Source organism: Botrytis deweyae (genome assembly GCF_014898535.1).
Source record: "Botrytis deweyae strain B1 chromosome Unknown BDEW_027, whole genome shotgun sequence".
In the NCBI taxonomy this organism is placed as follows: Eukaryota; Fungi; Ascomycota; class Leotiomycetes; order Helotiales; family Sclerotiniaceae; genus Botrytis; species Botrytis deweyae.
The window spans coordinates 14,731-26,229 of NW_024066234.1; the positions used below are offsets into that span (position 1 = coordinate 14,731).

Below are 11,499 nucleotides of genomic sequence, written 5' to 3' on the forward strand. Positions count from 1 at the left end.
CGAAGCAAAATCTCGGAGCTCTTATAATGTCCGTAGCGTGTTTGTGTATTTTGTTATAAGTTGATTATTTGTCTATCCATTTCTCTAAAAATAAGCCTTCCCAATATGGTAATATGGTATGCTCTCGAGCTACCAGCAAATTTGAAGGACCAGTCGCACATATCAATTTGAATCTCTCCTATGCAAAGATATTCAATTGAATGACTTGAGTTGATACTGCCAAGTTTGAAAGTATTAACGACTTGCGGTACATCAGAATTTAAGCAATTCTCAGAATTTCCAACTATCGAGTGAAGGTACTACTCTGCAGACTCTATTTGTTCAGCAATGGTTCTCAGCCATCTTTCAACTTTGTACAGTGATGTTATATACGAATTATGATATCAGAGGGTATTAGGGTGACTTAGGAGAACATGGGAGAAGGTGAATCACGCATATTTCACATGTGAGGAACAAAACTCGCTACTAGTTATCATTTACGACTTGTAGCAGTATAAACGCGAAACGAACTGTGTATTTTAAGTCCTTAAAACATGTTGTCATCAGATGAACTATATGCAGTAAGTTGGCAACGAGAGCTTGTAGCTGTTTGGGGTTTCTTGCCGATTCCCGGTTGAACTTTCAATACTTCAAGCTATCTTTCATTATTCCCTTCGGAATCCTAATAGGATATGGAGTAGTTCTTCTGAGCATCTTTTCTACTATATCCCTTCTCGAGACCTGTAGATTGTCGAGCGAAAATTTAGAGCTGTATAGAGATCTTGAAGAACTAATGCGCGGTTTTCCTGTCTTGAAGCCTAAGAAGGTATTCAATTCAGGTGTCAATGGTATCTAGATGGAGATAAGAGAGATCACAGTGTTATTCTTCACTTGAAAATTGAAGGTCGCTGCATCTGGCAAGGTACATGTATAGTCTAGTTGTTGCTTTTGACATCCACAAGACTCACTCTTTCCTCTTAAGTTTCTCCCCCATCAACAACTTTTTAACACTTTCTCGTAGCTGTGCTTTTCTCACAGAAGGAGAACACTAATCTTTAAATACTCTTATCTCAATCTCATGTTATGTAGGTTTACAGCATATACATACAAGAGTGAAATGGAATATTATCACACAACTGGGAATCTACATACTCGTATTCTGATACTAATAATGAACAATATTTTCCCTCACCATTTGGTATGATCCACTTCATCGAATAAATACGATATCACTCAATATAGTACACCCAGTTTCTATATCCACATTCCAACAAAATTATTCACATAAAATCCATCCACAATCCCGAGTTGAAGTTATCGGGTCGAGACAGCTCCCCACCACAAAAAACCGGCGCACGTACCATCCCCACCTCGCCTAACATCCACCACCAAAAAAATCCCCACCATCCCCGTCCAACCTCAAAAATTCATCAAAAAAGAATTCAAAAAGATAGATGGAATCAAACCATCATTGTTTTCAATCCAAGACGACGTCTTTGGCGGTGCTGGGAATCGAACCCAGATTGAAACGGATCATTCGTGAGATATCCTGTAAGGGATGAGCCACAACGTCACGTGCTACCATTACACCACACCACCTGCTGAGAGGCTGTTTTTGATATCTGGGGTGGAGAATTTTGGGTATATGAATACAAAAAGTTGTTGGTGGGGTAGGGAAAATCAAGCGAGAGGTATGGCGGCTCGGCGGGAGGGGAATTGGTGCTAGAGAGAGATGTGGGGTAGACTTTGATACTGAGATTGACACCTGATAACCTCATATGAACCTTTTAGAATCTTTTCAATACTTCAACTCCAACTCAATAGTTAAACGCTTTGAATGTTCCCGTTGAGATTGGACAATCGGTTCTTCTAATACTCCAGATGAGATCGAACAATTACATTCTTCTAATATTCCAGTCCAGATTGAATGATTATACTGTTTAGACTTTCAATAAAAGTTAAACAATTACGTTCTTATAATCTCCTAGTTCAGATTGAATATACAAATGGTTAGGGATCTATTATAGCGTATAATTCAATCACATTCTATCACTGGATGTCATACACTCATTATCATCACTTATGACTGCCATATCTCTAGCTCAGATTTACCAACCGTTATCCGCTTTGGTTTCACAATATCTCACAGATCTACTCCAGGAGTATTGAACCCTCCAAGTCTACATCGGCCTCATCCTCTTCCAAATCCTCCGACTCGTCCTCGATAATAATCTTGCGTCTACTTCTCCTGCCCATGCGCTTCTTATTTCCTTCTCCGGCTTCCTCTTGCTCTTCCTCTTCCGCTCCGTCTTTCTTCCTCTTGCTCTTCCTCTTCCGCCCGTCTTTCATCCTCTTCCTCTTCCGCTCGTCTTTCATCCTCTTCCTCTTCCGCTCCGTCTTCCATCCTCTTGCATTCTCCTATCTTCTCATTTCGAACCTTGTCCGATTTTCCAGACGCTTCTTGGTTTTCACTCCCCATATCCTTAATTTGATGATATATATTCTTGAAATACCCATGTATGCCTATGCAACCTTTTCCTCATCCCAACTTTCTAAAAGCTCCTTCAAATTGTTTTCGCTCTCATCGGCTTCTTCGAATGTTGCCATCAAGTAATCTCTCAACTTCAGACTCCACTCTCTGTAATTCTTTCTGTTCTGTTTCTCTGCCATAATTTCCAGGGCTTCTACGATCATCTCCTGTCGTGCCTGCAACACATCTGCTATAACATTGAATTGATTGTACAGCATCGATAAATATCTTGGGCTTCTTCTGATATAGGTGGGATCGAGGGCTGGTGTGATATAAGTGGACTCAGGCATTCTTTCGGATCAAGATTATGGATAACATTTAAGAACGAAACCGGACCTAGGAGGTTTATAAATAATTGATCTTCATTGCATAGATGAGATATAAAAAGTAACCTTTTGTTAGATACTGGATTTACTCAAATATGTGAGAGGGATGTATGTGAGAGAGATGTATTCGAGAGAGAAGGCGCCTTTTTACTGTAGGTAGTAACCCATCGCCCCACATCAAAAAGTGCAGCTTCAAAATGGGAAGGAACCTCTTTCCATCTGAGGGGATGTAAAATGAAATTTGCTTAGGTACCTAGTAATTCTTTCAACGTATATAAAATAATTTACCAATGATATCCAGCCGACTATAGCTCTATTGTATTCCGAAATAACTCATGTAATATTTCCTCAAACTCATCAATAATTTGAATTTTTTATTATTTATTGTGTATCTTATTTGATCTATGGATGGTGAGCACTTTAACACCGGGATGTGTTTGTGATTGAATATTTGAAGTGATGGTGAATGTTATTCTGAGGTCAGAATGAGGTGTGGATAAAAGCTTTCATTGATTTGAGATAGTCTCTCTATGCTACGAGATGAAATCTTGATGTGGAAGATCTCGGTATGTTTTGTCTCGTTGAGTGTATGTTTCCCCCGGATTCTTGACCTACAATAGTAATATGTAGTGGCTTCGACTGAGTGCAATATATCTTGAATAGATGGATATCCACACGCCACTTGTTGACCTCTCTTCTCCTAACTTATTATTTCACAGAGCATTTTGAGTAACTTCCAAGCGAGGCATTGTGTATAACCGTTGCCTTGTTTCCACCCATACCTGGTTGTGGTTTGTACAATGATATTGTCCTACCAAGGCCAGAAAAGACTGCCAGATATTGATTGTCGTTCTGGCAAGCAGTGTTGTGTTTGTTGTTGATTTGTCGTGTTTTGTATGTGTTTGGAGTAGAAAACTACTGATGCTGTCATCCAAGCAGTAAACTTGAGATTTATCGAATAAATTCGAGTTGTTTGTTTGTCAATCTTCTGTTCCCTGGTTCCCTTTTCTGTCTGTATCAATGAGTTAGTACAACTTCTGAGCAATCATGACTGTCTCGTATTTGTTTTTTGACTGTTTGATCATCTGGGAATATCTATATATTCTGTATTTACTTGCTGTATTTTCCTTTGACTGTTTAATCATCTGTCAATATAAATATATTCTTATTTACCTACTTACTGTATTTGAGTATCTGTCTTGGTCTCATCTACTCAAAAGATTGTTCTTCCTCCATTCAAAAGCATTTTGTGATTTTCACCTTTCCTCTCTTCCATTTCGAAGAGGTTGTTTTGTCGACAAGTGAGAATAATGCATTGTATTAATGTTAAGACTTGTTCAAAACAGAACATTAACAAACCAAATGGCTTGTTCCGAGTTAGTTGTATAAAGGTAGTCATCTCAACATACACGAGGACTATGGTTAGCTCAAATTGTTATGTCAACATTCAATTTACGCGTCAAATTAAATATTGTTGTCGGGTACAGCAACCTCGAACTCTTCAACTCTCCGACAACCATCACAAAGGACAACAAAAAGAAGCTTGACGCATAGCTAAATAGCTTGATATTACCGCAGATTGTCTCATCTCTCTTTCTAAATATTGGAACTTCTCTTTTATCCCGCCAGCTATCATCCAACGGGCACTTTCGTGCTCACAACCTAAATTCACGTCGTCATCTCATTCGGATTTTTATCAGCTCCGTGGCGCAATACTACCAACGTCCACTGTCATCATATTTCTCCTCGCACAATGTCTGCCCATATCCCAGTGGGTACGATAGATTATAACCTCTGGTTTAAAGACCAACAATACGGCCCGGGAGCCTATCCCACCGTCGATACCCTGACTTTTCTTTGCCGTCAGGATGCAGAAATCTACAATGCGAAGATACGGTGTGAGTAAACCTCTGATATGATATCCAATCCTTCAAGACAAAACGCTAATCAGCCATTTTACAGTTCAAGAAGAGACCATGAGAGTTCACGAGACCATTGCACCAACGACAGCAACAGCCTACGATATCACGGATCTCAGTCGCCACGTCTTCGGCTATTGGGAAATGATGCTTGATATAGCAAAAGCGGATCCTGTTTGGGCGGCCAGTTACGGAGGCATTAATACGCCGCGCTCCTTTAATAGTAGTTGGAGTCGCGCAAAGCAGCATATCAGGGAGCTTATAATTAAGAACCAACGTGCCGCAGATCAGGCTGCTGCCGATGCTACTGATAGTGCTGACGAGGTTGATGATGAAGGGGAAGAGGAGAGTGACGAAGAAAGTGATGAAGAAAGTGACGAAGAAAGTGTTGGCAGCGTTATCGTTGTCGATTACAACAATGATGGGGAAGAGAGTAACGACGAAGGAATCGATGTGGATAACGAAGGAGAAGATAGCGACGAAGAAATGGATGGCAGCAGTGTCATCGTTGTAGAGTATAGCGATGATGATGAAGAGAGCTACGACGTTAACATGGATCAAGGATACGAAGAAGAAGAAGAGGAAGAAGAAGATAGCGATGGGGAATTGGTGGGTTTTTGGTGGGATCATACGAGGGATACTTGTGGTTTGATATTTAGTCTCGATTCCTCTTCTTTATAGTCGTTTTGAAATTCTTACAAAAAGCAAATATATACCATTCGAAACTCGGGATTGACTACTTGCTGAATCGTGTTATCGATTGCCAACTTGAATTGCCAGATCTATAGAGCATTCTTTCCGAGGAAAAATAGGTGCGTGCGCCTCGACGATGGTTGTTAACTTGAAAGAACAAGATTAGACGATAGTCTACCGCTATTGGCATTGAGTAGAGATATTGTAGAGCTGTACAACCTTTAGCTGAGAGGATTGCGCTTTTATTTTCATATCAGAGTTATAAATTAATAGTTCTTTGTCCTAAAGGTGCTCTTTCCTCAAATTTGAGCTTCTAAATTTGAGAGACAGACGGTAGCTTATAATGTAGGGAGCTCGCTAAAGAAGCTAAAGACTACCGAAAACTTTAATAAAATGATACGAAATATCTCTAATCCAACATCAGAATACTTTCTCAATGATTTTACACTTCACTATTGGTGGCTCTGATGAATGAACATGTCAGACCTCGGTCGTTCCTCTAAATGATCGGGTTGAAATAATCAGACGACGTTCTTTTTCTTTCAAATCTTGAGAGGGACAATGAACTTGCGTTTCTCTGAACTATTACAGTAGCAGTCGATTAACTACTTAATATTGCTATTAAGATGGATTTTACATCTTCGTATCTTAAGTAGAAATTAATAACCAACCATTGATTTTTGGACGGTGTTTACCAGATCGACATTTGATTCGAAAAATTACAATCGGCCAATCCTACAAAAAGCTCAACGCTCTTCCACCTCCACGTCAGATAGGAATTTCCTATCTCCATAGGGTTGAAGCGAATTACTTCGTTTGTGTAAGATATAAGAAAAGTCCGGACTTGGACAATCCTTTCGTGCGTTATCTTCCTATCGTACACATCGGTCTCTTTATACTTATGCAATAATTCACAAAGTATTATGGAAAGTAGAATAATGGATTGAACCAATTGTCGAAATAGAGAGCCCGAGCGACCACCTTTGTGTATGTACCGCAAAATGATGCTAGTGCTCTCTTCCATAATTGACTGCAGTGAAAGTGGTGTTGCTTCATATAGAAAGAATGAATCTTACAATAAAGGTATGTTTTCGCTCTACAACGACGTCTATTTGGGCAACAAGATTTAGGTCCCTTTCGACCTTGAATCGAACCACAACTTCGAACTCTGACAATCATCATTAGACTTCCTTGATTCTCTGTCTACTTTCAAGGGAGGTCACTGACATCCTTGTATCATGGTTTCCTGCCGTGCGTACTGCAGTCTGACAATGAGGGGATTATATCTCAAAATTCAACTTGAACATTAAATGGGTTAATCGCTGAACGCAATGGGATCGATCATTCAAAAACCATGCTAGCGCTATACTAAATGACAGTGAAATAGGTCTAGTTACATATTAACTTCCCCCAACAATCTACCATAAAAATGAGGCAGAAGTCGATTTCATAATAGGTGACGACAAAGTGAATGCTGCTCGCCACAAAAGTGGTATGACGACAAAACAGGCACAAGCGAAGAAATACATTCAAAAAAAATCCAATCAGAATACTAAACACTCATTACAGTAAAATAAACCCTTCCTGAGTGGTCACAAAAAACAATCAGAAGAGGGGCTGTGGATCCTGCCCCTCTGCGGGTCTCGCACTTGACAACTACCAATCCAATATGCGCAATCCAATCTATTTTCCTACATGAACTCCACATCTCATGAGTGGACCCTCAAACAATAAATATATATCAAATTAATAGTTATTCATTCAACAATAGTAACTGCCAGGGGCTGTAACTCAGTGGTAGAGTGCCTCGTTTGCATTGTCAGATATCTACAAAGATACATCTGATAAGTTTCGATGAAGTCCAGGGTTCGACTCCCTGCCGCTCCAATAACACTTTGCATTTCTGCTTTCTTTTTGTCTTCAAAATTGAGAAAGTTGTTGAGACTTTTTGTAGACTGAAAACTTTTGATTTCACTTTCGAGTGAAGCGAATGGGTAAAGGGGTCGTGGCTTTCGATTGGAAAGGAAGGAAGGATCGATTTCTTTTCTGGACATGAGTCCTGCTCTATCTAATTCCTTGGTTGTCTTCTAGCGTCCATCGATTGGTACATGATGTGTACGAAGTATTCCGAAGCCCCGGAATAATATCCCCACGGAACGGTTCGGAGTATCATTCTACCGTACTATTTCTAACCACGGATATTTGAATTGTCTTGTTTCTTTTGTGGTTCCATTTCATGGATTTATTGCAAAAGAATTTTCATGGTTGTGCGTGGGGTTGGCGGGGGATGTTTCGGAGATAGGATCATAAAGATGGAACGCAAAGATAAAAAAGCGCTCAATTGAAGTTTCATCGACAGGTGTATATACCGACATTGAGGAAGTAGTCACTGGAAGAAATAGCATAAACAGTGGTAGGTAGGCTTACTATACATATCTTGAAAAATTGATTGACATTGAGGTACTCATCCGGACGCTGCAATGTTTCATGATCAGGCCGATTGTTAAAAAGGTATGCACATGACAAAGGCCCCACGAGAAATGATCCAAAGAAAAGGAATGACATCAATACAGATAGTTGTCGTGTGTCAGTCTACATGAGTGGGATGTACAGTAGTATACGGAGTACAGTACCGGTAGTTTTCCTCAACAAGAACGTTCAATAAATTACAGGCAAATGATTCCAAACTAGGTATGCTATAAACTAAACAGGAGACTCATGAGCCAATTGATCCCGCCAGAGTCAAAAATCAACACAAAATCCTTTTTACCAGCCAGTCTGAGGTTGACGACTGGGAGAACCTGAACATTTAGATGACCATGAACATTGAGGAAAACGGTGAAAATTCAAAGAGCATCAAATTAGAATTAGAAATATATTATTTTCAACCTGACAAGCTTTTACCTGCCCATCCAGCCACCATCCACCGTAAGAATATCTCCAGAGATATATGCACTTCCCTTGCTTGCCAAGAAAACAACACTCGCCTTAAAATCATCTGGGGAACCCCATCGACCCGCCGGTATTCTTTCGCTAATACTTCTCAATCGTTCTGGGTTGGCCAACAAGGCAGTATTCATCTCCGTCTCGATATATCCCGGAGCAATGGCATTGACATTTATTCCTTTCGATGCCCATTCGTTCGATAGAGCTTTGGTAAGCTGTCCCACCGCACCTTTCGATGCGGCATATGCTGGAACAGTAAGACCACCTTGGAAGGTAAGAAGACTCGCAAAATTGATGATGCTACCTCTTCGGCCAGTAATGGCTGATGGTTCGAGCTTCAACATGTGTGCACCAACATCGCGACAGAGGGTAAAGACAGTATTGAGGTTGACTTGGATGACCTAAACATGATAACTATTAGCACAATCCATCTTCTCAAATTGTGGAAAATAAGATGCTCACCTCATTCCAGTCATTATCCGGAAACTCGTGGCTCGGATGGCGTCTTTGAATTCCAGCACAATTTACCAAGATATGTATCGAGTGGCCATCTTTCAGGATGGTAGAAGTGATGCCGGCGACTTCTTCCTGCGATGCAAGGTCCGCGGTATATATGGGAGCTTTCCTGCCCAGCGCCTCGACAGCTTTCTGAGTCTCGAGATTCTCACGACTACGCTGTGTGAAATCTTTCGTCAGTACGTACGTACGCACGATACAGTTGGAATCCGGTGTAAAGAGAGCTGATTACCTGTATCAAGATTAAATCTGCTCCTGCTTCAGCAAGTGCTATGCAAACAGCTTGTCCAATGCCTCGAGTACCACCAGTAACGAGTGCGGTTTGACCTTCCAAAGAGAAATACGCTGATAAAGCTGTGGCTGCCATTGTATTAATTTTGTACCCGAAGGTGGTATTCCGTGAAGCCTCACATGGTCTGACAGTTGGGGATTAATACTTAGTACTTAAGTTCGTATATCGATTGAACAATTAAGTAATTTGCTCTTGTGCTCCCACTCTCCACTCCGGTTTGCGGCATGAGATGTTAAAACGTGGGGGTAGCTCTCCGATTTTCTCCACAGTGGGGTTGGTAACACCGTCATAACCTGTTTGTTGATTTGTCGGCATAAAAGAAGTCATTTTAGTACAAAGACTAGCCAATGCACTTAATTACTGTAAAATGTCACTCAAGTACACATTTTGATTTTGGAATGAAATCAGGATTATCATCATACAATATCTTCTACAAAAAAGTACTCAACATCATGGCATCTACTAATAACATCGAAAGTGGTGAGCAAAGAGAAGTGAAAGCTTCCGTGCTTCATGGCGCCAAAGATTTGAAAGTTGTAAGTTAGGTGTTCTCAAGTAATTTCTTTGCAAAAGTTAAGAATACGATGGCTGACATTCGAAAAGGAAACTCGTACTCTAAGTGTACCTGAACCAACAGAGGTACAAGTCGCCGTGCAAGCTACTGGTCTCTGCGGATCTGATATACATTACTATAATCATTATAGAAATGGAGATATTATCGTCCGGGAGCCTATGACTCTTGGACATGAATCTGCTGGAATTGTTACTGCTATTGGCTCCGAAGTCAGTAATCTGAAAGTTGGAGACCGCGTTGCGTTAGAAGTTGGACTTCCTTGCAAGACTTGTGATTTATGTGTAAATGGAAGATACAATATCTGCAAAGAAATGAAGTTTAGAAGTTCAGCGAAAGCATTCCCACATTTCCAAGGAACTCTGCAAGAACGGATTAATCATCCTGCAGCATATTGTCATTTGTAGGTATTGATTCTGTGTTGTTTTCTGCCACGTGCTCACTGGGGTAGATTACCTGCAAATGTATCTCTGGAGCTCGGTGCCGTGCTCGAACCTCTCAGTGTCGCAATCCACGGTACAAGACGAGCTGCTTTGCCAAGGGGCAAGACGGTGCTCATCTTCGGTGCCGGAGCAGTGGGCCTTTTGTGCGCGGCAATGTGCAAAGTTACCGGTGCCAAGAATGTTGTTATAGCAGATATACAGCCCGACCGATTAGATTTTGCAGTTCAGAACAATTTCGCAGATGCCAAGCTTCTGGTTCCAACGACCAGACCTGAGACAATTGAGGATAAGTTGACTTTTGCGAAAGAGGTCGCCGAATTGATCAAGAAAGCATCTGGAGAAGGGGATATTGATGCAGTGTTTGAATGTACGGGTGTTGAATCATGCCTCCAGGCTTCGATATATGTGAGTCAAAAGATGTTTTATGGGATGGGAAGATTGATGCTAACGCTCGTCAGGCAACTAAACCAGGCGGAAAGATAATGCTAATTGGAATGGGAACGCCCATACAAACATTACCAATTTCTGCAGCTGCTCTACGAGAAGTTGATCTCGTCGGTGTTTTCAGATATGCAAACACTTATGCAGATGCCATCAAACTTGTCGCGAGCAAAGATCCTTTGCTCCCTGATCTCTCAAAGTTAATCACGCAGAGGTACAAGGGATTCGAGAGTATTCCGGAAGCATTTGCAATGGCTGGTAAAGTCAGGGATGAGAATGGTAGCTTGGTTTTGAAAGTTCTCGTTGACACCACTGAGTCATAAAAGGATGTATTCTATCTGGAGCCATTCCTTACCCATGGCCAGATAATACACCTTGCTTAATGCACCTTTCCAAAGATCGATGATAGCGAGGATTTAGAGTAAGTCTTGATGTGCTGGTGGAGTTCAATTTTCTGGTATAGAGTTAGAAGAATTTAATTAATCATATCTTGTGAGCTATGTTGAAAGTTAGAGGGTCATTTTGGTCGACGACGGCTTTAGATCACATCTGGGACTTGATTTAATGGAAATGATTTATTCGATAGATCAGTTTTGATGTTGAAGTTTAATCAAATAATCTACAAAAGTTTCGTGGCTCAAGTGTGGACAAGTCTGTGACTGCGTTTGATTTTATCTAGCGGTAGGAAGCCAGAGAACGTTCCCCTCTGGAGAATCTCGACCCAGCTCACTAAAGCATGGATTTCCCCTTCTAATCAATAATGCAAAAAGATTCCAGCTTCACCAGCAAAGCGGACTTGCTTTTGCACAAGACCTTTGAGAAAGAATTGCTTATGACGGATCA

General features: G+C 40.9%; 4 protein-coding genes across 4 annotated transcripts; 2 read left to right on the plus strand and 2 right to left on the minus strand.

The window, feature by feature from the left end:
* Window positions 1-2,130: 2,130 nt before the first annotated feature.
* Window positions 2,131-2,355, minus strand: EAE98_009244 (uncharacterized protein; the record flags this gene model as incomplete). Its single annotated transcript, XM_038956865.1, has 1 exon — window positions 2,131-2,355. The coding sequence occupies one exon, from the start codon at window positions 2,353-2,355 to the stop codon at window positions 2,131-2,133; it is 225 nt and encodes a 74-aa protein (XP_038806632.1).
* A 2,233-nt stretch (window positions 2,356-4,588) lies between these two features.
* Window positions 4,589-5,435, plus strand: EAE98_009245 (uncharacterized protein; the record flags this gene model as incomplete). Its single annotated transcript, XM_038956866.1, has 2 exons — window positions 4,589-4,733; window positions 4,798-5,435. The coding sequence occupies 2 exons, from the start codon at window positions 4,589-4,591 to the stop codon at window positions 5,433-5,435; spliced, it is 783 nt and encodes a 260-aa protein (XP_038806633.1).
* A 2,608-nt stretch (window positions 5,436-8,043) lies between these two features.
* Window positions 8,044-9,393, minus strand: EAE98_009246 (uncharacterized protein). Its single transcript, XM_038956867.1, has 3 exons — window positions 9,142-9,393; window positions 8,856-9,068; window positions 8,044-8,794 (listed from the first exon to the last, which is right to left on the minus strand). Exons 1-3 carry the CDS (start codon window positions 9,274-9,276, stop codon window positions 8,348-8,350), a joined length of 795 nt encoding a protein of 264 aa, XP_038806634.1. The 5' UTR covers window positions 9,277-9,393; the 3' UTR covers window positions 8,044-8,347.
* A 155-nt stretch (window positions 9,394-9,548) lies between these two features.
* On the plus strand, window positions 9,549-11,155 carry EAE98_009247 (uncharacterized protein; the record flags this gene model as incomplete). The annotated part of the gene is made up of 4 exons (XM_038956868.1): window positions 9,549-9,737; window positions 9,805-10,175; window positions 10,224-10,620; window positions 10,674-11,155. The coding sequence occupies 4 exons, from the start codon at window positions 9,549-9,551 to the stop codon at window positions 10,977-10,979; spliced, it is 1,263 nt and encodes a 420-aa protein (XP_038806635.1). The 3' UTR covers window positions 10,980-11,155.
* Window positions 11,156-11,499: the final 344 nt, after the last annotated feature.

Coding starts and splice junctions, on each gene's coding strand:
- EAE98_009246 (XM_038956867.1), bottom strand. CDS start 9,276: ATGGCAGCCACAGCTTTATCAGCGTATTTCTCTTTGGAAGGTCAAACC. Junction 9,069..9,141: donor CAGATTTAATCTTGATACAG/GTAATCAGCTCT, acceptor GATTTCACACAG/CGTAGTCGTGAGAATCTCGA. Junction 8,795..8,855: donor CGGATAATGACTGGAATGAG/GTGAGCATCTTA, acceptor TATCATGTTTAG/GTCATCCAAGTCAACCTCAA.